This window comes from Enhydra lutris, unplaced genomic scaffold, assembly GCF_002288905.1.
Source record: "Enhydra lutris kenyoni isolate GAN:26980312 unplaced genomic scaffold, ASM228890v2 scaffoldscaffold10, whole genome shotgun sequence".
NCBI classification, from domain to species: Eukaryota; Metazoa; Chordata; class Mammalia; order Carnivora; family Mustelidae; genus Enhydra; species Enhydra lutris.
Genome location: NW_019154094.1, coordinates 7,309,628 through 7,332,227, shown reverse-complemented (window position 1 = coordinate 7,332,227; position 22,600 = coordinate 7,309,628). Strand labels below are relative to the sequence as shown.

General features: G+C 41.6%; 2 protein-coding genes across 2 annotated transcripts in view; one reads left to right on the top strand and one right to left on the bottom strand.

Annotated features, from left to right (window-relative positions):
• The window catches only part of LOC111143978 (ariadne RBR E3 ubiquitin protein ligase 2), a 50,130-nt gene extending 31,831 nt beyond the window's left edge, over positions 1 to 18,299 (bottom strand). Inside the window, exons 1-3 of the mRNA XM_022498024.1 lie at positions 18,238 to 18,299; positions 14,965 to 15,024; positions 12,101 to 12,444 (exon numbers count right to left, since the gene is read on the bottom strand). Of these exons, the coding sequence (XP_022353732.1) occupies positions 12,101 to 12,349 (249 nt within the window). The 5' untranslated portion in view covers positions 12,350 to 12,444; positions 14,965 to 15,024; positions 18,238 to 18,299. The remainder of the gene's footprint in view (positions 1 to 12,100; positions 12,445 to 14,964; positions 15,025 to 18,237) is intronic.
• Positions 17,564 to 19,536, top strand: LOC111143946 (ariadne RBR E3 ubiquitin protein ligase 2 opposite strand). Its single transcript, XM_022497982.1, is given in 6 exon segments — positions 17,564 to 17,665; positions 17,715 to 17,825; positions 18,051 to 18,249; positions 18,252 to 18,355; positions 18,357 to 18,455; positions 18,508 to 19,536. Coding segments are annotated over 6 exon segments (1,050 nt in total). The 3' UTR covers positions 18,943 to 19,536.
• Positions 19,537 to 22,600: the final 3,064 nt, after the last annotated feature.

Sequence of the window (22,600 nt, the reverse complement as noted above, 5' to 3'; positions counted from 1 at the left end):
TCCCTTGCCCCTTGTAAAAAGTTCTATGGTTTCTTCACTGTATTCCGACTATCTTCCAGCTTTTTCATTTTATCTGTTGCTTGGAATCTACCCACTCCCATTCCCAAATAAATTTTTCCTGGATCCCACCAAATCTGTGTTCAAATCTGGGATGGCTACTTTCCAGGGTAAAACAGAGTTCCTGTTGCACAGGTAACATGAGTCTTTTCATTGGACTACTAGGTTAGGGGTTATTTCAGTCATTTCTTGAAATTTTTCCTTTTTTTAAAATTTTCATCTGTAAATAACTGCTTCAGGAAAGGTATAAGGAAAGAAAATTTCAGGCGTCCTTGCACATCTGAAAACAAGTGTATTTTCCTATGACAGATCTGGTTCAAAACCATTCTCCCTCAGGGCTGGGGAAGATTGCCACTCCACTGCCTTCTGGTTGTCACTGTTGTGGATGACACATCTGATTCCCATTGCTTTAGAAGACCCAGTGTATCTCACAGAAACTGTTATGGTTTCCTCTCTATTCTTGTTTTTCTGAAATTTCACAGTCACAATTCTAGCCGTGGGTCTTTCTTTATTCGTCTGAGCACTGGGTAGAAACTTTCAATATGAAGAATGCTCCCTTCCTTAGATCCTGGAAATTTTCTTCCTATACTTTTAAATATTTCTCTCCTTTCAATTTTTGTTCTCACTTCCCAGAAATTCTGGCAGATGATGGTTCTCCGGATTGATCCTTTATGTCTCTTTCTTCCGCATCAATTTTTGCCTGTATTTTGGCTTTATGCTGAGATTTTCTCTTGACTTTATCTTCTGATCTATCTACGGAATATTTTTTAACTTGGCAAACACATAATTCATCTCTATGAGCTTTTTTATTTTGACAGTTTCTTCCAGATGGCAACACTGATTGTTTCATGGATGCCATATCTTCTTGAATATCTAGCAGATTACTAAATAGTATGCTTTTAAAAACAAGCAAAACCATCTACTGGTCTGTTTCAGCTCAGATCAATTTTCCTGTTTCTTTTCCATTTTGCATGTTTTCCTCAAATGACTGGTGATTCTTGGTTAAAAAACAAAGGGCCACCAAAAAAGGGAATGAAGTAGTGATACATGCTATAACTTGGATGAACCTTGAAAATATCATGCTAAGTGAAAGCAACCAGACACAAAAGGTCATATATTGCGTGATTCCATTTTTATGACATATACAGAATAAGTAAATCCATAGAGACAAAAAGCAGATTAGTGGTTGCCCAGGGGGAGTGGGAAATAACCGTTTAATGCGTACCAGGTTTCCTTTTGGGTAATGAAAATGTTCTGGAACTAGACGGAGGTTATGGTTGCACACTGTGAATGTACTAAATGCTACTGATTTTCAACTTTAAAGTGGTTAATTTTATGTGAATATTACAATTTTAAAAGGGGTGGGAGATGTCAGGAAAATGAATCCAACTCGGTGTACATGGACAGAACCTGTCAACTGTCAACTGACAGGCTTTTCTTTAGGGTGCTTAATCAGAGGCAGCATATACCCAAGACTCAAGAGCCCCCAAAGTGAGCAATGAGGTCAGCCCAATCTCACACTCTCTAAAGGCCCTATTTCTCCCCGGGGGTTTTCTATTTCTTAAAAATATGCAGATTATTTTGCCTAAACCAAGTGGGGGCAGGGCTGACTATTTTACAGAGAAATCTCTAATTAATCCCCTCATTTACAGTTCGTTTATCTCTTCCAGCCTTTGTCAGTCAAATCAGAGCTCAAGGTCTCTTCAAAGATTTGTGGGACAAAGTGGCTCCTGTGTGCAAGGTCTCCACAAGCCACCCCCCTCAACCTACTCTTTGTTGTATCATGAGTTTAATAACATGAATATGCCTTTACTTTTATTTTCATAATATTTCAAAATAGAAAACCACCCCTGAATTTACCTCATGCTCTTCAGCATCATCTTTCTCCCTGCCCTCCCCAACTCTCCAGGCAACCACTGTTTTACTTTCCTTCACAATGGGTTTGCATTTTCTAGAATTTTATATCATTGAAATCATAAAATATCTGCTCTTTTTCCCTCCTGGGTTCCCTTATGCAGCATACTTTTTGGGATTTACCAATGATGCTTATGTAAGCCATTCACTCTTTTTATACCACTGAGAAGTATGCTGTTCAATGGGCACGCCACTACTTGTTCGTTCATCTGTTTGTGGGTATTTAAGGTTGTTTCCAGTTTTTGGCTACTGCAAATAAAACTGCTACAGACATCTGAATACCAAACAAACAAAAACAAATGGAGGGGATACAAAGGTATGTAAGGACAGCCAACGATCTTGCAGCAGAAGCCAATGCTAACATGCTAGCCGGGGGAAAAAAAAAAAAGGATGTGTTCTGCGTCATAAAATTCAAAACTCTTAAAACATTCACACTGCAGATATTATTGGTCATTTTTACAGCTATCATTATCACCATGATCCTAAGAAACCACTTTTATCTTGATATTGATGACACAGGAAGTTACGTTTAGACAACAGAAATATTACAGGAAAAAAAAAATACAGGAAACCTATCAAACTTGCCAGTATAGTTGGGTGTCTTTATCCCACCCCTACTCCAGTTATGAAACCAGTACACTCTAAAGGTTGGACACATCCTTTCGGCAGCCAAAGAAAATGCACCCTTTCCTCCTCACTTTGATAACCTGAATTGTTACACAATTTTTTTGTACTTCCACATGAATTCTCCACATGAATACAATGAATACCTTGCCTCATCTCTGAAAATTTTGTTTTATTATGTCTGCATAAAATAAGATTTTATTTTATTATGTCTGCATAAAATTCAGGCTTCTGTATCAAAATTGACAAAACTAATTCTGAGATGCACCCCAAGCTGGGAACCATACATCTACCAGGTATATACTGTCTCTGCTTAGACTTCAGCCAGCTTCATGGAAATCCTTTGATAACTGTGTCTTCTATTTACAAATGGGAACCTAGAGAAGTAGAGGTCTGGGGTTAAATTTTCAACTTCTGCATTCATTGACTTGGCTTAGACAGTCAGATCAACAAGAAACTCTCAAAGAGTTTAAGCCCTGGCTTACAAACAAGAGTTTCTAATTAGCATATATACACAGCAAGACACATGTACAGAGCGGTACAGAGACAAGTGTCCAACTTTGCCTGGGGAACAGGGAGGGCTTCATGGAAGAAGGGAGTCAAGGGTACCTCAGCTTCCAGCTTAGTGGATGGTGGTATCATCAATTAAGACAGAGAATCCAGGGGCGCCTGGGTGGCTCTGGCGCCTGGCCTCTGCCTTTGGCTCAAGTCATGGTCTCAGGGTCCTGGGATCGAGCCCCACAACGGGCTCTCTGCTCGGCGGGGAGCCTGCTCCCCCACCCCTGCCCGGCCTGCCTCTCTGCCTGCTTGTGATCTCTGTCAAATAAATAAATAAAATCTTAAAAAAAAAAGAGAGCGAGAGAATCCAGGCAGCCAATTTTTTTTTAAAGATTTTATTTGTTTTTTAGAGAGAGAGAGAGCGCACACTCGAGCACAGGCAGAGTGTGGCAGGCAGAGGCAGAGGGAGAAGCAGGCTCCCTGCCGAGCAAGGAGCCCAATGTGGGACTCGATCCCAGGACGCTGGGATCATGACCTGAGCCGAAGGCAGCCGCTTAACCAACTGAGCCACTCAGGCGTCCCCAGGCAGCTAATTTTGATGGCACTGGAGTTGTTTTTTTTTTGGGGGGGAGTTATTTCTTGTTAAAAGGAGGCAAAGCTATCTACAGACTCTGGAAAATAAAAGCCTAAACTAAGGGATAAAAGAAATAAGAATGACTAGAGCCCATACTGGCCAAGAAAGAAGCCACTAGTCAGACGGCAAATTTTCCAGATGGAGACCACTCTTTGTTCATGATCATAAGAACAGTTCTGTTCTATTAAAATCTCTAAACCAACCTTTTGCTCACTCTCCCTGTATTTTTCTCCATTTCTGGTTGATAACTTGAGGTTTTCACAGTAAAACCATTTCATATGTATAAAGATTTGTGACAGTTCTAAGAAAAGGGAACACAAATAAGCTTCAAATTCTGGTAATTCATGTCAATTTGAGTAATCAAGCCACAGGACAGACACATTTTAGGAAGAGCAAGATGAGAAGCTTCCTGTATCTCATCTGTACCTTTCTCAAATCCTTCCTATAACTCTTTCCTCTTTTGGGCAGAGAAATCTAATCTGTGAAATTTTTCCTAGAGCAGTAGGGGCAAAGGCAAAGTAAAAACAAAACAAAACAAAACAAAACAGGGGAGACTGGGACAGAGCACAAGTTAAAATAAGGAGATGCCCCAATAATAAGAACCTCCAATTAACCAAGCACTTCATTAAGTAGTTCTATCAATGCAAGCCTAAGACCAAACACAGCAGTCAACCAAAAATGTAGGAATAACAGACAAGCTATATTCCCCTGCATCCTTTTCCTGGTCCCAATTCAAAATTCATTTTGTGTTATTTTTACCTTTCTTATCAGTGAGCCCCAGGAGAAGGGAACCGGAGGCTCTGGATGAAGACAAAAAAATCCAAAGTACATGATCCATCTACCACACGCACACTGGAGACATCATCTATATGCCACCCAGAACCTTCCTCAACGTGGCTTTTAGCCTGCAACTGAAAATGCACAGTCCTAAGAGTGTGTTCTAAGGAAGTGCAGTAAATATGTGAAAGTAACAATCCCACTGTTCTGCACTTGCCCTGCCATGACTTGCCTTCCACCATGACCATTTGTTTGAACATTCATGTGCCAGGCACTTGACATGCATTATCTCATTTACTGCAGCGAAGGAGGTCTCTTTATCATTATTTTACAGTTGAGAAAATTGAAGCTTAGAGATGTTAGGAACTTGCCCAAGGTCACATTATATTAAATGGCAAAAAAGGAAATGGAGCCCAACCATCTGACCCCTAGCCCAGGCGCTGGCCAAGGGCCAAGAGACTCAAAGGCCACATTTACGAAAGTGTTCACAGCAACATAACCAGTCCCCAAGAACTGTAACACATAAGTACTTACCTAAATGCCCAATGGAGAAAGTCTGAGCAAATTAAGGCTCAATATGATGGTGTGATACTCAGCCATTTAAAGTAATTTATGAGGATGAAGTAAAAATGGGGAAATAGTTAAAATACAGGCACACCTCATTTCACCAAATTTTACAGATAGTATTTTGTGTGTGTTTTCAAAAACAAACTGAAGGTCTGTGGCAATCCTGCATCAAGTAAGTCTATCAGCACCATTCTTCTGATAGCATTTGCTAACTTCCTGTCTCTGCGTCACATTTTGGTAATTCTTGCAATATTTCAAATTTTTTCATTATTATTGTATTTGTTATGGTGATCTGTGATCAGTGATTACAACCTGCTGAAAGCTCAGGTGATGGTTAGCAATTTTCAGCAATGTTATTTTATTTTATTTTTTTTTAAAGGTTTTATTTATTTATTTGACAGAGAGAGATCACAAGTAGACAAAGAGGCAGGCAGAGAGGGAGAGAGGTAAGCAGGCTCCCTGCCGAGCAAAGAGCCCGATGCGGGACTCGATCCCAAGACCTGAGATCATGACCCGAGCTGAAGGCAGTGGCTTAACCCACTGAGTCACCCAGGCACCCAGCAATGTTATTTTAAAATTAGGATATTTACATTATTTTATAGATACATTGCTACTGAACACTTAACAGATGACTGTATAGCATAAATACAACTTTTTTTTGTGCTGGGAAACAAATTCATTTGACTTGCTTTATTGTGATTTTTGCTTTATTGCAGTGGTCTGGAACCAAACCTGCAATATCTCTGAGACAAGCTTGTATATAAGAAAATAGCAGAATATAAAAATACATGTCCAGAACAATTACCAGAATCTAACATCCATCAGAAAAGGGACCTATCTATGTTGTTCAATGCTATTTTTTCAGTGCCTGGCACATAGTAAGTGCTTAATAAATATTGGTTAAATGAATGAATTGAAGCACAGTAATATTATGTATAAATTTGGGTAAGACCTGCAGGACTATAAGCAAGGAAGAAAACTTTTATTTTAGGTTAAGGAATTATGAAGGATATTTCTTCTTTAAATACTGTAGTAACACCTCAACAATAAAAGGTTAAATATAAATAAGTTAAGGATTAGAACACAAATGTAGGATTAAAAGCACCCCTTAAGGGGGTGCCTGGGTGGCTCAGTCAGCTGAGTGCCTGACTTTTTTTTTTTTTTTTAAGATTTTTTTTAAAAAAAAAAAAAAAAAGATTTTATTTATTTGTTTGAGAGAAAGAGCATGAGGGAGGGACATACAGAGGAAGAGGGAGAAGCACACTCCCCACTGAGCAGGGAGCCCAAGAACCCAAAGACAGACACTGAAGGCAGCTGAAGGCAGATGTTTAACCCATTGAGCCCCAGGCACCCCACGGCTGACTCCTGGTTTTGGCTCTGGTCATGCTCTCAGGGTCCTGTGGTTGAGCCCTCTATTGTAGGCCTCGGCAGGGAGTCTGCTTGGGATGCTCTCCCTCTCCTTCTGCCCCTCCCCCTGCTTGTGTGCTCTCTCTCTAAAATAAATAAATCCTGAAATAAAATAAGACCACCCCTTGATTACGCATCATTTGTATGATAATGTGAAAGTACAAGAAAAAGACTAGAATGAAAGCTGCTCTTGAATCTGATTAAGAGCTTATTTTCTGGAAGGCGGTAAACATGTGTGTGGTGCCAAGTGCACTGTGAGCACACAAAGTCAATGATGACAATAACCTTCCTAAACTGGCAAGACAGGGACAACTGTAGCACTAGTTGTACTTAGGCAATTCTCAACGTCACTCTGGACATTTTTCATCTCCCTTTTAAAAATAAATCTGGGGGCGCCTGGGTTGCTCAGTGGGTTGGGCCTCTGCCTTCAGCTCAGGTCATGGTCACAGGGTCCTGGGATAGAACCCCACATCGGGCTCTCTGCTCGGCAGGGAATCTGCTTCCTCCTCTCTCTCTGCCTGCCTCTCTGCCAACTTGTGATCTCTGTCTGTCAAATAAATAAATAAAAATCTTTAAGAAAAAAAAAAATCTGTACGTCAGTAAAACGCACATCAGATTTCCAGACTAAATGTCATGAAGTATGACACATCCACTAACAACCAACTATTTGAAACACAGGAATTTAATCTTGATTCTACTGAGATACAGGCATGCAAAGAAATCTGACATCAGGTCATAAAAATAGAAATCAGATGGCTGCTCAGCATAAATACTCAGTGTCACCAAGGCCCAGCTTGAGGATACTCCCATTAATAGTAATAAAACAACAATTACCATTAACAAATATATAGATAAAAATGGTCTAAAATCCCACTATATCAGGATAAAAAAAAAGTTGACATGATAAGTAAAATTAAAGTCTTTTCCAGATATTATACAAAAAACTTGGTGCCACTTAAGAGAAAGACTAAATATAAGGTTTTTTGTGAAAAACATCAATTGCTCATGTTACCAGTACTAAATGCACAGAAATGAGATTGTTTTGAACATGAGACTATAAAGACTTCTGCACTTAGAGTGAGAAGCTCTGAAAACTAATTATGATTCATCCACAAAGGGGAAAAATGATCCACAGAAGAAGAATCATAAAAGATTTTCCAGCCACATTTTGCTAAATATCGAACACTAGATTTTAAAATAAATTCAAGCAAAAGGGTGGCAGAATAAAGTATTCTATGTAACAGTTTCCCCAGCTCTACTGCAGTTAATACAACAATTCATAAAGCAAGAACTGTAGTAAAAACACTCATTATAACCAGCTTATTTCTCCAATCCTATCTGGAGGAACACAAGGCTTAAGAAGTGAACAGCGCAGTTCAGCAATGAAGAAGTTTAAAAAATCCAATAGTAAAGACCCCCCAGGCTGCATTCACAATCCTCCATATTTTACTCCCTTTAACCTATACTTACTCCTTAGTCTCCTGCTCTAGCTCAGAACATAACTTTCCCATCACCATGCTTATCGACCTGTGGGGCTTGGACTTGACTGCTGTGACCTGCACTGCCCTTCTACTCCAACTTCAAGGTTCTCCTGCAACACAAAGCTCATAGAGCTCACTTTTGCTCCATTAGACTGGATCTAGCCCAAAGTGGACTACTACTACTCCTTTTTCATGCATTTGGGTGGGGACCTGAACCACATTCCTCCTCTCCTGCCCACACCCCTGGCACACTGCTGAGAGGAAGAGAGTAACGTGGGGGAGACTCCTCTGGCCCATCACCAATGAAAGCCGGCCTGGGCTATCTGGGCTGAGCCCCTTCCTGAGCAGCTTGATAGCAAATGCCTCAGGAGTTTCACAGAACAGAATTAACAAACAGGATTCACTGAACAACAAAATTCTTCTTGGCTAACTACTACATATTTTGCAATAAAAATGTCTGTTATTACCAGAAAAGGCCTCTCTCATCTGTAAGATAATCAAATAATCTTCATGTGAGTTTCATATGAAAAGACAGGGCTTTTTTTTTTTTTTTTTAAAGACAGGGTTTTAAAAAGTTAGCTTTGTTTTCCTTAAAGACTTCCCTTAAGACATAAAGACCTACACAATCAAGACAAATATTTGTCATAGATTTTCTCCCTCCTACAATGTATCTCACCTGACAATCATCTAATCTCTAATGACTACAGCTGATACTTGAATAACATGGGTTTGAACCACACAGAGCCACCCATACACAAATTTTTTTACAATACAGTACTGTAAATGTCTTTTCCTTATGACTTTCTTAACATTTTCTTTCACTAGCTTACTTTATGGTAAGAATCTGGTATGTAATACATGTAATATACAGGATATGTGCTCACTGTTTATGGTATTGGTAAGGCCTCCAGTCACAGTAAACTACTAGTATTAAGTTTTGGGGGAGTCAAAAGTTATATGTGGATTTTTGGCAGTTTGGGGATTGGCACCTCTAGTCCCCGTCATTGTTCAAGGGTCAACTGTATCCTATCTGTATAAGATGATAGCTAATTCTAAATACAAAGCTTCCATTTTGCCATTATCTGAACACAGTAGTCTCCCCCCCCAACCCCAATAACAGATATTCATTTTTTCTGTTGTCTATCCTTAGCCCTTAAATCTGATTTCCTGGACACTTTCCTTTCTCAATTAATGATCTTACTCACGGACTTGTTTTACAACATGTATAGGAAGTTACCCTGACACCAGGGGCCCTCACTAAACCAAAAACCCAGTGTCCCAGACAATAGGAATTTTAATATTTAAGAGACACCAAATCTCAAAAGGCAACAAAAGGCTTAATTTTATGCCAGACAATGCCCCATCCATAGGTAACTGCCAACACACAAACAAAACAAGTGAAACAGACATGAGTATTAGTGAAAAAGTCAAGCCAGTCCTCAAACTTAGCTTTCATTCATAAATGACTGTTCCATATGGCTCTAACTTTAAACCACATACACGTCATATTTCCCACCAGCCAAATAGCACCTAAATCATATGAAAGAATTAAATATCTCAATATGTTACAGAGTTGTACAAACAACACCAGGATCATCGGGGGACATCAGTAGTAATCTGAATGATCACCACTGATCTCTACTCTCAGATAAACATGAAACAGGGGAGCTAGAATAGCCAAAGCACCAATAAACACCATTCCGTAAACACAGCACTTAAATTATTCCCTCATCTCATAAAATATTAATTACAAAAATGAAAACGTTAGTTTTTAGCCAGCCTGGAAAACGAAGACTGCATGTGATTCCCTCTCTAGTCTTAACCAAGCTGTTTTTTTGCCTAGCCTCTTCGGTCAAATTCCCAAACTACTTAAAACACCACTGAGTCCCTTTATGCACAGCCAAGCCACCAAAAGAGCCAGAACCCTTGCTCCCCAGCCCCAGAAAGAAAATGGTTATTAGCATGCTTCTCAGTGAGACCTAGGGAGGGGGGAAAATCTACCTTCTACTGTGATCTAAATTTTCATGAACTGTTTTCCCCTTTGCCTCATTTTCTCTTTAACCCTTTCCTTGTGTTTCAACTTTCTTTTATCTCTTTTTATTTTTTCATCTCTATACCAAGTTGGTTTTGCTCCTTCTTTTCATGATTTTGAGGGTCAGAATGATGCCTTTTCCTGACAGCAGAGAAGGATGTACAGTAGGGGGACTAAGGAATCTGGCTCATACCAACAGCATCAGCTACTGTCATCAACAGCTGACAAAATTCACAGTATCCAAGAAATTATTCAACATCTACTATGGATGAAACACTGTGACAGGAATGATGGGGAAGAAAAGGTATAAAGCAGTTTCTGTCCTCTATGAAGTGACAATCTAGTCGGAGATCATGCAAAAATACACGAAAAGGTAAAACAACGTAAGCGGTCCAAAGACTGCAGGATGTGCTCTAGTACATACAGGAGCTGTAATGTTCAGGCACTGAGAACAAAGGAAGGTACAACCACTGTGTTGCAGGAATCTCAAGGAGCCTACCCAGGAAAAGTACAAGCTAGACTCTGAAGGCACTCGGAGGGAGGAAAGGGAGGGCTTTCTATGGGGAGAAGACTTTCCAGGGGCCTAACCCTGCATCAGCTTACTAGCAAGGAAAAATGTAAAATTGGTAAATTTTATGTTATGTATGGTTTGCCACAATTAAAAAAAAATGAAGACAGGTATCTGGGCCCACCCAGAAGGGTAGGAAAGGTAGCACAGAGGGAACAGGATGCTTATGCATAGATGAAACATCTGATGAACTTAGTCAACACACAGCCACACACCTGACAATACCTTTTCTAATTTTAAATACCAACACTGTGCATAACCTGACAATATGGTTAAAGCAAAAGAAACTAGTTGACCAGAGAGGTGTGTGCATTGTGAAGAAGAGATATGATGTCTTTTTCCACCACAGAAATGTCCTCTGGAAACAGAGGTCCCAGCAGCTTTACTAAAGCTATGGGGCAGAAATCCCAAATCCAAAGGTTCCGATGGGTCTCCATTCTTCAAAGTTTTCTACTGACCACAAGACAAGAAGTCTGCAACCCTTCCAGGAAGGAGTCACAAAAAAAAGCTGTAGATTTCAACTTCCCACTAGCTGCTAATAAAGCCCTGAGTATCCAAATCTAAGGTATTAGTGAGCCTCTGCTGACCACCTGGGGGAAAAAAATCCCTAAACTAATAGATAAAGCAGCTTTTATAGAAATCACACATGGCACACCTTAGTTACTTCCATTTAAATACCAACAAGAAAATCATTTGGTTGAAATTATGCCAATGTTCCCCTGACCTCCGATTTAGGCAGATAACAAGATCCATATAGCAGTTCTTGAAGGAAGGGCAGTGAAATAAGAGAAATGTCCCCACTTTCACATAATGGCCAACATTAGAGGAGAAAGAAACATGCTGGGAAATTGTCTAAATGAACATAAAAATAATTATTGTACATAGTGTTTTATGTGAGTGTACTAGGTACTAGTCTTACATAGCACAAAACATACATGGTAAGTGGCCTGAGGTGCAAGATTGAAAAGCAAGCTAATTTCAGTGGTAAAAATGAGATTCTTGCTGGAATAACCAACTCTTTTAAATTTCCATAAAATACCTCCCAAATCAAGGAAACACAAACTAAAATCTCTTCCAACACTAGACATTAGTATATGAAACAATGGAATTCAATTAGCCCAGGGGCATTGATGACTCAAGGCACATCCTGGGTACTTCTCACGACATTTGCCAGAAACTCACACATGGTTGTATAGAGGATGGTGATTCTGAGGCTAAGCATATCTTACCTCATTAAGTTTTATAAGACTCTTTCTGAAACCATGTTAATCTACATAATTCTGCTTCTATGTACTTCTAGTCTATCCTGAATCTATTCCCTCGTTCCTAATTTTTAGTAACTTGGGAATTTGAGGGCCTTAAATATGCATATTTTAGAAAACAAAGTAAAGCATCAAATGGGTCCAACTAATCCAACACATGTCCTAAATTTGGTTTCACTACAGCGCCACTCATTCAATCTGGAGGACACATAAGATAGCAAAAGCTTGTATTTAGATTTAACTGGGGGAATTATACTTGGAACTGACATCACTGCTCACCTTTAGGACAGAGGCTAAGCTGGTCATGTGTTCATTGAGGGCACCCTCGGACTCCTTGTAGGTCAAGCAGGTGAACTGGTACTCCTCAGGATCAAAGGCATCAGCCCCCTGCTGCTCCACATCGCTGGCTACTCCGACGTAATAGTCCTCTATGTCCCCAGGGTCCTCATCCTCTTCTTCCTCCTCACAATTTGGGTCATAGTCCTCTTCATTGCTGTCAGACCCCTGGCTATTCATGTCCACAGACATTTTAGCATCCAGCCAAGTTGCAGATCAGGAAAGCAGTTTTTTCCCCTCCCCCCAAACTTTACCACTTTCTCAAATGCATTAGTGTTTTTTGTCCTCTAAGGAAGGAAAAGAAAAAAATAAGTGTTACTTACTTTCACTATGAGAAGTTATAACAATAACAATTGAAGGAGCAAAACGGTATAGCCTGGTCCTATCCCCATTATGGCCTATTCCAACTCTCGTCTCATATAGGAAACATGACCATCATCTCCCTGCCCAGGCTTATCTAAGGGAAATTCTTTTCTTGAGGAGCAGAAGCACCTAATAATGGTAACTTCAAATGAAGGGCCTGGAATGAAAGAGTCAGGAAGGCTGTCTACTCCATGTCAAAGGGTCAAATTTCCAAGGACTTATCCTTCCCGCAGGAGTCCTTAAGAAAGAGGCACATCTCACAGCTGAAGGCCCACCAGGGAAGCAATCTTAAGGCTGAATTACCAAAATTTAAAATCTCTTCGCTAGTTATGCCCCACTGACCAGTGACACAGACAGTACACAAATGACACAGTTCGTTTCTACTATAATGTCTAGGAAAAGAATACCACTGTTTCACAGACATCACTCTGAGATATCTGGAAAACAGGTGCATGGTTAGTTAAGGAAAACAAAAACCACAAAGCTCTTCAACACCCTCCTCCAGTCTGCAAAAGTTAACTGGTTTTTCAGTTTTAAAGGATTCTACTGATTCTTTAAAAGGGGTATTTCAACACAAAGAAATTGATTCAATTGAGAAGGAAAACTATAAATATACAGAGAAGATTTTGGCAAATACCCATTAACTTTTCTGTACAAGTACTATTTCAAATGATCATCTGCAAGAAACAATATTAAACAGTAATTTATTTTGTTTAAGATTTTATTTGTCAGAGAGAGAGAGAGAGAAAACCGCACAAGCAGTGGGGGAGCAGCAGCAGAGGGAGAAGCAGGTTCCCCAGTGAGCAAAGAGCCCGATCTGGGACTCAATTCCAGGACTCTGGGATCATGACCTGAGCTGAAGACAAGACATCTTAAACCAGGCGTCCCTTAAATAGTGATTTAAATGTAAAAACTCGTAAGACTTTAAAATGCAAGAGCATCTGGATTAGATAGTATATAAATAACTTACATAACTAAATCTAGATTAAATACAAAAGTATATATAAAGTCTATTTGAAATAGATAAGTTCTCAAGGGGGTGGCTTGGACCGCTCAGTTGGTTAAGTGTCCAACTCTTGATTTGGGTTCAGGTCATTATCCCAAGGTCCTGAGATCCACAGGGAGTCTTGCCTGAGATTCTCTCCTCCCTCTGCCCCTCCCCCTGGTCTCACTGGGCAAGCTTTCTCTCTCTAAAAAAAATAAATACATAAAAAATCTGGAAAAAAGGGGCGCCTGGGTGGCTCAGTGGGTTAAGCCGCTGCATTTGGCTCAGGTCATGATCTCAGGGTCCTGGGATCGAGTCCCGCATCGGGCTCTCTGCTCAGCAGGGAACCTGCTTCCTACTCTCTCTCTGTCTGCCTCTCTGCCTGCTTGTGATCTCTGTCTGTCAAATAAATAAATAAAATTTTAAAAAAAATCTGGAGGGGCGCCTGGGTGGCTCAGTGGGTTGGGCCGCTGCCTTCGGCTCAGGTCATGATCTCAGGGTCCTGGGATCGAGCCCCGCATCGGGCTCTCTGCTCAGCAGGGAGCCTGCTTCCTCCTCTCTCTCTCTGCCTGCCTCTCTGCCTGCTTGTGATCTCTCTCTGTAAAAAAAAAAAAAAAAAAAAAAAAAAATCTTTAAAAAACATCTGGAAAAAAAAAATCTCAAAAAAATCAACCATCATTAAGACAAAAAATAAAAATTAAAACACATTAAAATGAATGTGTTAAGAAAAAAAAAAAAGAACATGTAGTGAATAGGTAAAGGACCACAGAACCACCTTTTAATATAAAAATATCAGTGAATCAGTGGGGCACCTGGGTGGCTCAGTGGGTTAGAGCCTCTGCCTTCGGCTCAGGTCATGATCTCAGGGTCCTGGGATGGAACTCCGCATCAGGCTCTCTACTCGGCGGGGAGCCTGCTTCCCCCTCTCTCTGTCTCTGCCTGCCTCTCTGCCTACTTGTGCACTCTGCCTGTCAAAGAAATAAAAATCTTAAAAAAATATATATATATATACATATACATATACGTATACGCATACGTATACATATATGTATATGTATATATCACTGAATCAGGGCGCCTGGGTGGCTCAGAGGGTTGGGCCTTTGCCTTCAGCTGGAGTCATGGTCTCAGGGTCCTGGGATCTAGCCCCACACTGGGCTCTCTGCTCGGCGGGGAATCTCTCTCTGCCCCCCACCCTGCCTGCCTCTCTGCCTACTTGAGATCTCTCTGTCAAATAAATAAGTAAATAAATAAAAATCTTAAAAAAAAAATCAGGGAATCTAAGTTTAACATGCTAACCATAAATGCCCAGTTTTTTAAAAAATCACGTTAATGAGAGCAGTACTAATATTTTCAGTTTGACTTTTAACAAATTGTTTTATATGGCAGAATCACCTAATTACAAATGAACTATGGTACTTTTCCCGTAGGAGAAAGTTAATCTTTAAATTAAAAATACCTGCAATTCTTGAAGATCTTTCAAGATGTCACCCCAAATAGTCTGTCATATAATTTCCATCTAAAATGAAAAGAGAAAATTCTATTTATATTTTTGACGTTGGTACCCTGGTTTTGCAAATTTATTTTTTAACAAGTGAAGACATTTAAAAGGATAAGCAGCAAGGGAGCAGAGTAACTATGAAACTATTTTCTTGTAAGTCCCACAGAAACATGTATACCATTATATTGAAAAGAGTTATTAACAACAAGAGTTACATGGCCTTCTAAAAAACAAAGTGCTCAAAGTAAACAGTCAATAAGTATTTAACCTAGAATACTGGTGATGTAAATAGATACCCAATTCCCTCCCTCAGTTTGAAAACCCACCACCTTATGCCTATGGTTCAGATTCCCTAAGTCACTATCACAATTTCAACCCTAAATGTTACACAGAAGTGGACAAAGTAAATTGCAACTGACTTAAAATGAAATTTTTAGTATAAAGTAACTTCTATGGTGATAATCTAACAACAAATATTGCCAGTATTTCGGATTTCACTTACTCATGAAAGAATTATTTTGAAATAAAGAATGTCCCCAATAGGATGCCCACTAGGCAATATTAATCCCCCTTCATCATCTCTCTTCTGACATGCTCAAGGGTCATCTGACCTGCTCAGATACAGAGCTCACTATGCAAGACTAAGTAAGTACTACTTGCTCACTCAATTAGAAATCTTATGTCTATTTCTTTATACTACAGGATTTCTCAAAAAACTAAAACTTTGTAACTTCCGAAAAAATACTTCAAATATGGACAAGTAAATATAAACCAAATGAAAATCAAGGTCTAAACAATGATTATGGAAGATTATTTCTAAAACAGTAAAGAACAAATGATTTTTTTAATCTTTTTTTTTTTTAAAGATTTTATTTATTTGACAGAGACCACAAGTAGGCAGAGAGGCAGGCAGAGAGAGGGGGAAGCAGGCTCCCTGCTGAGCAGAGAGACTCACACGGGGCTTGATCCCAGAACCCTGAGATTATGACCCGAGCCAAAGGCAGAGGCCTTAACCCACTGAGCCACCCAGGCGCCCCTTAATGTCTTTTATCTTTTACCTATATTTTTATTCAAGATATTGCTTACTGGGAAAATAAAATTCATAAATACTGCTCCCATCTACAGTATTTCACTACCAATATTTGCTCTCATTTAATGAGGGCCAATTTCAGGTTTGACTCATTCTCATCTTCACAACCCTACAAAGTGGCTATAATTCCGTTCTTAACAAATGAGGAAGCCACAGTTCAGAAAGGTTAAGTAACTTGCCAGGATCACAGTGCTAGCAACCGGTATCACCCAGAATTAATACTTCCACCGGATCCACTGGCTACAGGGATTTATAACTCCCCACCACCCTTCCAGAGAACCTAATATTATCCACAAAGCTACCTCCAGAATCACAACAAACAGAAGACCAAGGTTTCCACTTTCTCTGGCTTTCTCCCCAGGATTTGAACTTAGATGTTGCCCAAAGGCTTCTCACTAACTAAATACTCAAGAAGCAGGGGAAAACTTCATACTCCCCTCCAAAAAAGAGAAAGTCATTTCATACTTGGTGGGAGTTCTAGGTCCAGATTTAAATAAAAACTTAATTTTTAATCTTTTCAAAATTAAACATCCCTAATTATACTCAAAAGAGTGCTGACATTGTTTGAAGGGGCCTGAATGTCACTGCCTTATTAAAAGAACTAATGACAATGCTCAGATTTCCTTTGCATGTTAAATATTATCCCACCACCCCAGACAGAAAAGGAGTAATATAAATTACTTTTCCCCCAGAACCAAAGTTACTTGTTGAGGAGACGCGACACCCTCCCTCCCTGGGCTAAAGGATCCAAACTGAAGACTTCTCTCTCAGTTTAAAGTTGACAAGAAAACTTTTTGGCAAGTCTGAAGATGTTTACTCCAGACATAACATTTGGCTCTGAATGGTCATTTACTAAGGCTACATCTCTGAAGAAAACTACTTAGCACTTTAAAAATATGAACCAGGGGTGCCTGAGTGGCTCAGTGGGTTAGAGCCTCTGCCTTCAGCTCAAGTCATGATCTCAGGGTCCTGGGATGGAGCCCGGCATCAGGCTCTCTGCTCAGCGGGCAGCCTGCTCCCCCCCCCCACCCCACCCCCACCTGCCTCTCTGCCTACTTGTGATCTCTCTCTCTGTGTCAAATAAATAAATAAAATCTTAAAAAAAAAAATGAACTAATAACTTAGTTTCAAAACCTTACACTATACTAGCCTGTCTAACAGGTAGCCACTAGCCCCGTATGGTTATTAAAATTTAACTTTAAAACTAAACAAGGGGCGCCTGGGTGGCTCAGTGGTTAAGGCCTCTGCCTTCGGCTTGGGTCATGATCTCAGGGTCCAGGGATCGAGCCCCACATTGGGCTCTCTGCTCAGCAGAGAGCCTGTTTCCTCCTCTCTCTCTCTCTCTCTGCCTGCCTCTTTGCCTACTTGTGATCTCTGTCTGTCAAATAAATAAATAAGATCTTAAAAAAAAGTAAAAATAAACAAAACCCTAAAATTCGGGTTTTCAGTCGCATTAGCCATAGTCAAATGTTCAACAGCCACGTGTACCTAGTGGTTACCCTACTTAAGAACAAAAGTATAGAATATGTCCATTGTGGCAGAAAGTTCTACGGGACAGAGCAACAATCAGTACAGAGGTGAAGTCATCCGACAACACGGTTGTCTCTCCCGCGGCTAGCACAGCAGCGTCCGGCGAGACGACGGCGCAGCTCCTGGGCCGCACGTTTCTACCGAGGCGCAGGGACAGCCGCGAGGACACCGAACCCACGCGCAGCGGGACCCTTCGCAGGCGAGCGTTAACTAACTGCGCGGGTGGCACTGCGAGGGCTCCGAATGATAACTAGAGTGCGGGGCCCCGGAGGCGGCGCGTATCCCCGGAGCGCCCGGTGGGGAGGGCCCAGAGGCGCCGGCGCCGGTCGGTCAGAGGCGCTGGCCTCCGACCTCTCTGGGAGCTGGGGAGACGGGAGGAGAAGGAAAAACCGAGAAACGCCAGGCACCCGCCGCCTTGTCGTAGCCCTCAGCCGCCCCTCCGCGGGCGGCGTGGGCGCTGAGACCGGGACCCAGCGCCCGGGGGCACCGGGACCTCGCGGGCGGCGATGAAGGCGGAGCCCCGGTAGGGCTAGGGAGGCGCGCGGCGAGGCAACCCCCCCCTCCCCGGCCCGCCAGGGTAAACAAGGCCGCGACCCGCGCCGCACACTTACCGGGAGCCGCAGCCCGCGGCCGCCGAGCCCGGGCGGACTAGACCGGGTCCGGCCGGGCCAGAGGTTTCAGACACAGGCGCAGAGGCGGCGGCGGAGACTACGGGCCGACGCCGGTCAAGGCCCGCGCTCCTTCCTCCCGCGGAGCCCTCTCCGCAGCTCCGGAAGTGCTCAGTGCAGTTGCGTCACTTCCGGCCCGGGGTCAACCCGAGGTCGCCGAGGTCGCGGGCTAGTGCTGGGTGATAGCGTCCCTTGGCCCGCGCTTAACTGCAGTCCAGCACTGCGATCCTGAGTGTGACTTGGCACGGCCAGCGCCCACGGCTGCGGGAGGCGGCGGAGGAGAGGAGCCGGCTTATTGGAGAGTGGTCAAGGCGTCTCTTCCGGCTTTCGCCCGCTGGCACCGCCCGCCGGGATAATTTTAACCAGCGTTTTTCGGATGGACCGCTCGCTTTACTGTATTCGAGTGTAGTGCACACAGAAAACGTGCTGACGTCCATGGAGTAGTAAAGGACCATTGTCTCCCGGCCGCTGTCTGGTGGAAGAAGAACTGGGGCTGTAGGTCGCCGCGCCGGGCCGGGAATTTCTGCCTGCACTTTCAGCCCGCCGCCTGGTGGACCCCAGCCGCACAGACCGGGCCGGGCTTCCCCTTTACTCTCCGCGGCCTGGCCCACCCAGGTCTCCCGCTTCCCATTCATCGTCCAAGATTGAATCGTGATTTTGTTTCTTCAGTTCCACATTTGCCTTGCTACACGGTTTCTAGAAGCAGTTTAGGAAGTATGCGTCATTATGACTGCCAGTTACTTCTAGGACCTGTTGCCAAGTGTTGTGGATAGAAAGACCCGGAGACTCCCTCAGGTTGCTGCTGCACAAGTGAAAATGCGAGGTTGAAGCGGGTGATGTTAACGGAGCATCCTGGCTGTGCGAGTCTTCCATAACCCAAACTATTTCCACCTGTACACAAGTCGTGTATGTACTGATACGCAAAATACCTGTGTGTAACGAGCTCTTATTTCGTACTTGCTTCATGCATGTATTCGTGTATTTCTTATACATGGTTTTCAGCTAACAGTTTAAGAGCATGTACCTAAATAAGGCGCAAATACTAGAAATCCTCCCTCCTCCTGCAAAAGGAAACAAATCCTAGAAAGCCCAAATAAATTTGGAGTGAAAATCAATAGCAATGACTAACAATTGCAGGATTACTTATTTTATATGTTAACAACGTAAAAGTCTACTAAACATGAATGTGCTTCTTTCATTTGTTTTGCCAAAACATATTCCTTTAAATTATACTAGTAAAAGACCTAACATATATTTTTTGCAAATGAAATCTGAAGTAGAAGCTTTCCTTTTGGTTTACTGGTAATAAATGCTCTCCAGCAAATAAAAGGAAACTTTCTGTACCACTATTTGCATTGCAAAATAGAGAATTTGTTCATATGTCAAGCACATGTATAATATAATATGTACATCCATGTGCTTGACATATGAACAAATATGAACAAGTATTATCCATATTTGTTCACCTGTCTTCTACTAAAGGTGAGTTTTTGCTTGTTTGTTTTAGAGAGGGACAACAAGAAAGAGAGAGAGAGAGAGAGAGAAGGGCAGAGGGAGAGGGAGAGAGAGAATCCTAAGCAGGCTCTACCCTGGGCAGAAGCTCAATCTAATAGCCCTGTGATCATGATCTGAGCTAAAATCAAGAGTTGATGCTTAACTGATTGAGCCACCTGGGCATCCCAAAAGGTGAGTTTCTTAAGGGCACAGATCTGTGTTTTCTTTTTTTTTTTTTTTTCAAAGATTTTATTTATTTGACAGAGATCACAAATAGGCAGAGCAGCAGGCAGAGAGAGAGGGGGGAGCAGGCTCCCTGCTGAGCAGGGAGCCCGATGTGGGGCTCGATTCCAGCACCCTGAGATTATGACCTGAGCCGAAGGCAGAGGCTTAACCCACTGAGCCACCCAGGTGCCCACAACCGTGTTTTCAATATTACTGTATTACATAAACATTTATTGGTCTGATAATAATACTTTAACCAGTGGCAATTTCTGTCCAGGAAATAGAGATTTAAGAATTAAGCCAAAATAGGGTGCCTGGGTGGCTCAGTCAATAAAGTGTCTGCCTTTGCCTTGGGTCATGATCCCAGGGTTCTTGGATCCAGCCCCGCATTGGGCTCCCTGCTCCGCGACAAACCTGCTTCTCCCACAACCCCTGCTGTTTTCCCTCTCTTGCTGTGTCTCTCTTTGCCAAATAAATACATAAAATCTTTTAAAGAAGCCAAAATATTTAAGGATATCATAAAAATATGTGCACATATATGTGCTTTGGAATCATGATTCAAATAGGGAACGTTTACAGCACCCAAAATGTCCAAAAGTAAGAGTTTGTTAAATTATGGTAAAATATACAATAAAGAAAACCATTAGCAATGATGCAGTACTAAGGCATCTATTAACAAGGAAAGGTATTTTTTATATACTCTTAAGTGATAAGAATAAGAAATGAAATGTGTATGTATATATATATATATATATATATATATATATATATACTTTTTCAAAATATGTGTGCATGTGAAATATTTAAAAGTCTCATGATCTCTGTGGTTCAGAAATCGAGACAGGTCACAGTGGAAATGGTTTACTCAGTTCCTCAGTGTCTGGGATGTCAGCTGGAAGACTCAAAAGCTAGAAGATAGAATCATGGGAAGCATTGTTTGCTCATATATTCCGTGGGTTTTGGTGGCTGTCAGCTGGGGGTCTAGCTGGAGCTGTTAGCCAAAATACATACACACATAGCCTCTCCACATTGGTCTAGTTTCCATGATAGCATTCCAAGGATAGGGTTCCAAGGACAAGTGCCTTACTAGAAATAGAGCTAGGTGGAAGCTGTATCTCTTTTTATACCTTAGCCTTTGAAGTCAGACAGCATTACTTCTACCACATTTTATTGGTCCAAGCGGTTGCAAATGTCCTCTCAGGTTCAAAGGAATGAAACGAAGCCCCACCCTTGATAGAGGAAAACCAACATCGTATCACATTGTAAGAAAAACATGTAGAATGGGATATATGTTGGTATGGCCATCTTTGGAAAATATAGTCTGTCCCATCACATATTACATATATGTATCTTATACATACAGCTTTCACCTTCACCTTTATTGATTTTAATTATGCAACTAATATATTGATATATAAAAGTTGTAAAAAAATAACAAAAAGTATTGATAGCAACATGTGAATATTCCCATTAACTCACTTCAACTCTCTTTATCCTATCTGGGGTTGTTACCATTGTCTGATCCTTTCTATGCATTTACATGTATATATTTACAGATTGACCATGCTCCCTTTGCAGGTCATCTGTTTCCAGTTTTTCACAATTACAGATAATGTCACAATAAACACCCTTGGATGTACTTCTTTTTGCACGGCTCTGAACATGTTTGGGGTTATATTTCTAGAAATGGAATTGTGAGTCAACTGCTATGCTCATATTGCCAAATCACCTTTTAAAAACGCCTTTGATGGGGCGCCTGGGTGGCTCAGTGGATTAAGCCTCTGCCTTCAGCTCAGGTCATGATCTCAGGGTCCTGGGATCGAGCCCCACATCGGGGTCTCTGCTCAGCGGAGAGCCTGCTTCCCCCTCTCTCTCTGCCTGCCTCCCTGCCTACTTGTGATCTGTCTCTCTCTCTCTCTCTCTCTCTCTGTCAAATAAATAAAATCTTTAAAAAAAAAAAAAAAAAAAAAACGCCTTTGATTCTTTGAGCCCAGCTGAAGGCCAGGCACCATGTTGTTAGATATAATGGTGGGGGAAGGAGATCACAGTCCCTACAGTTTTGGAGCTTTGGTCTAGTAAGAGATGAAAAACATCAGAGAAATCATGAAATAAGTATGAAATCGCTGTGAGGAGTACCGCACAGGAGAATAGAGTCACTCTTTCTTCATCCTCTGCTCTAACTACACTCATTCTCTAGTAATCTCATCCAGTCTCTGCCCAAGGACCTCCAACACAATGATGACTTAACAGATTTTTCTTTCTAGCCCTACCCAATTCCCTAAACTCCACATTCAATATATTCAATTGTCTGTTCAATATGCCCATTTGGAAGTCATATTAACACTCAAAAATTTTTAAATTTTTTAAAAATATTTTATTTACTTATTTGACAGAGAGAGAGATATCACAAATAGGCAGAGAGGCAGGCAGAGGGAGAGGGGGAAGCAGGATCCCTCCTGAGCAGAGAGCCCGATGCAGGGCTCGATCCCAGGACCCCGAGATCATGACCTGAGCCAAATGCAGAGGCCCAACCCACTGAGCCACCCAGGCGCCCCTTAACACTCAAATTTGAAGTCCCAAAAACAAA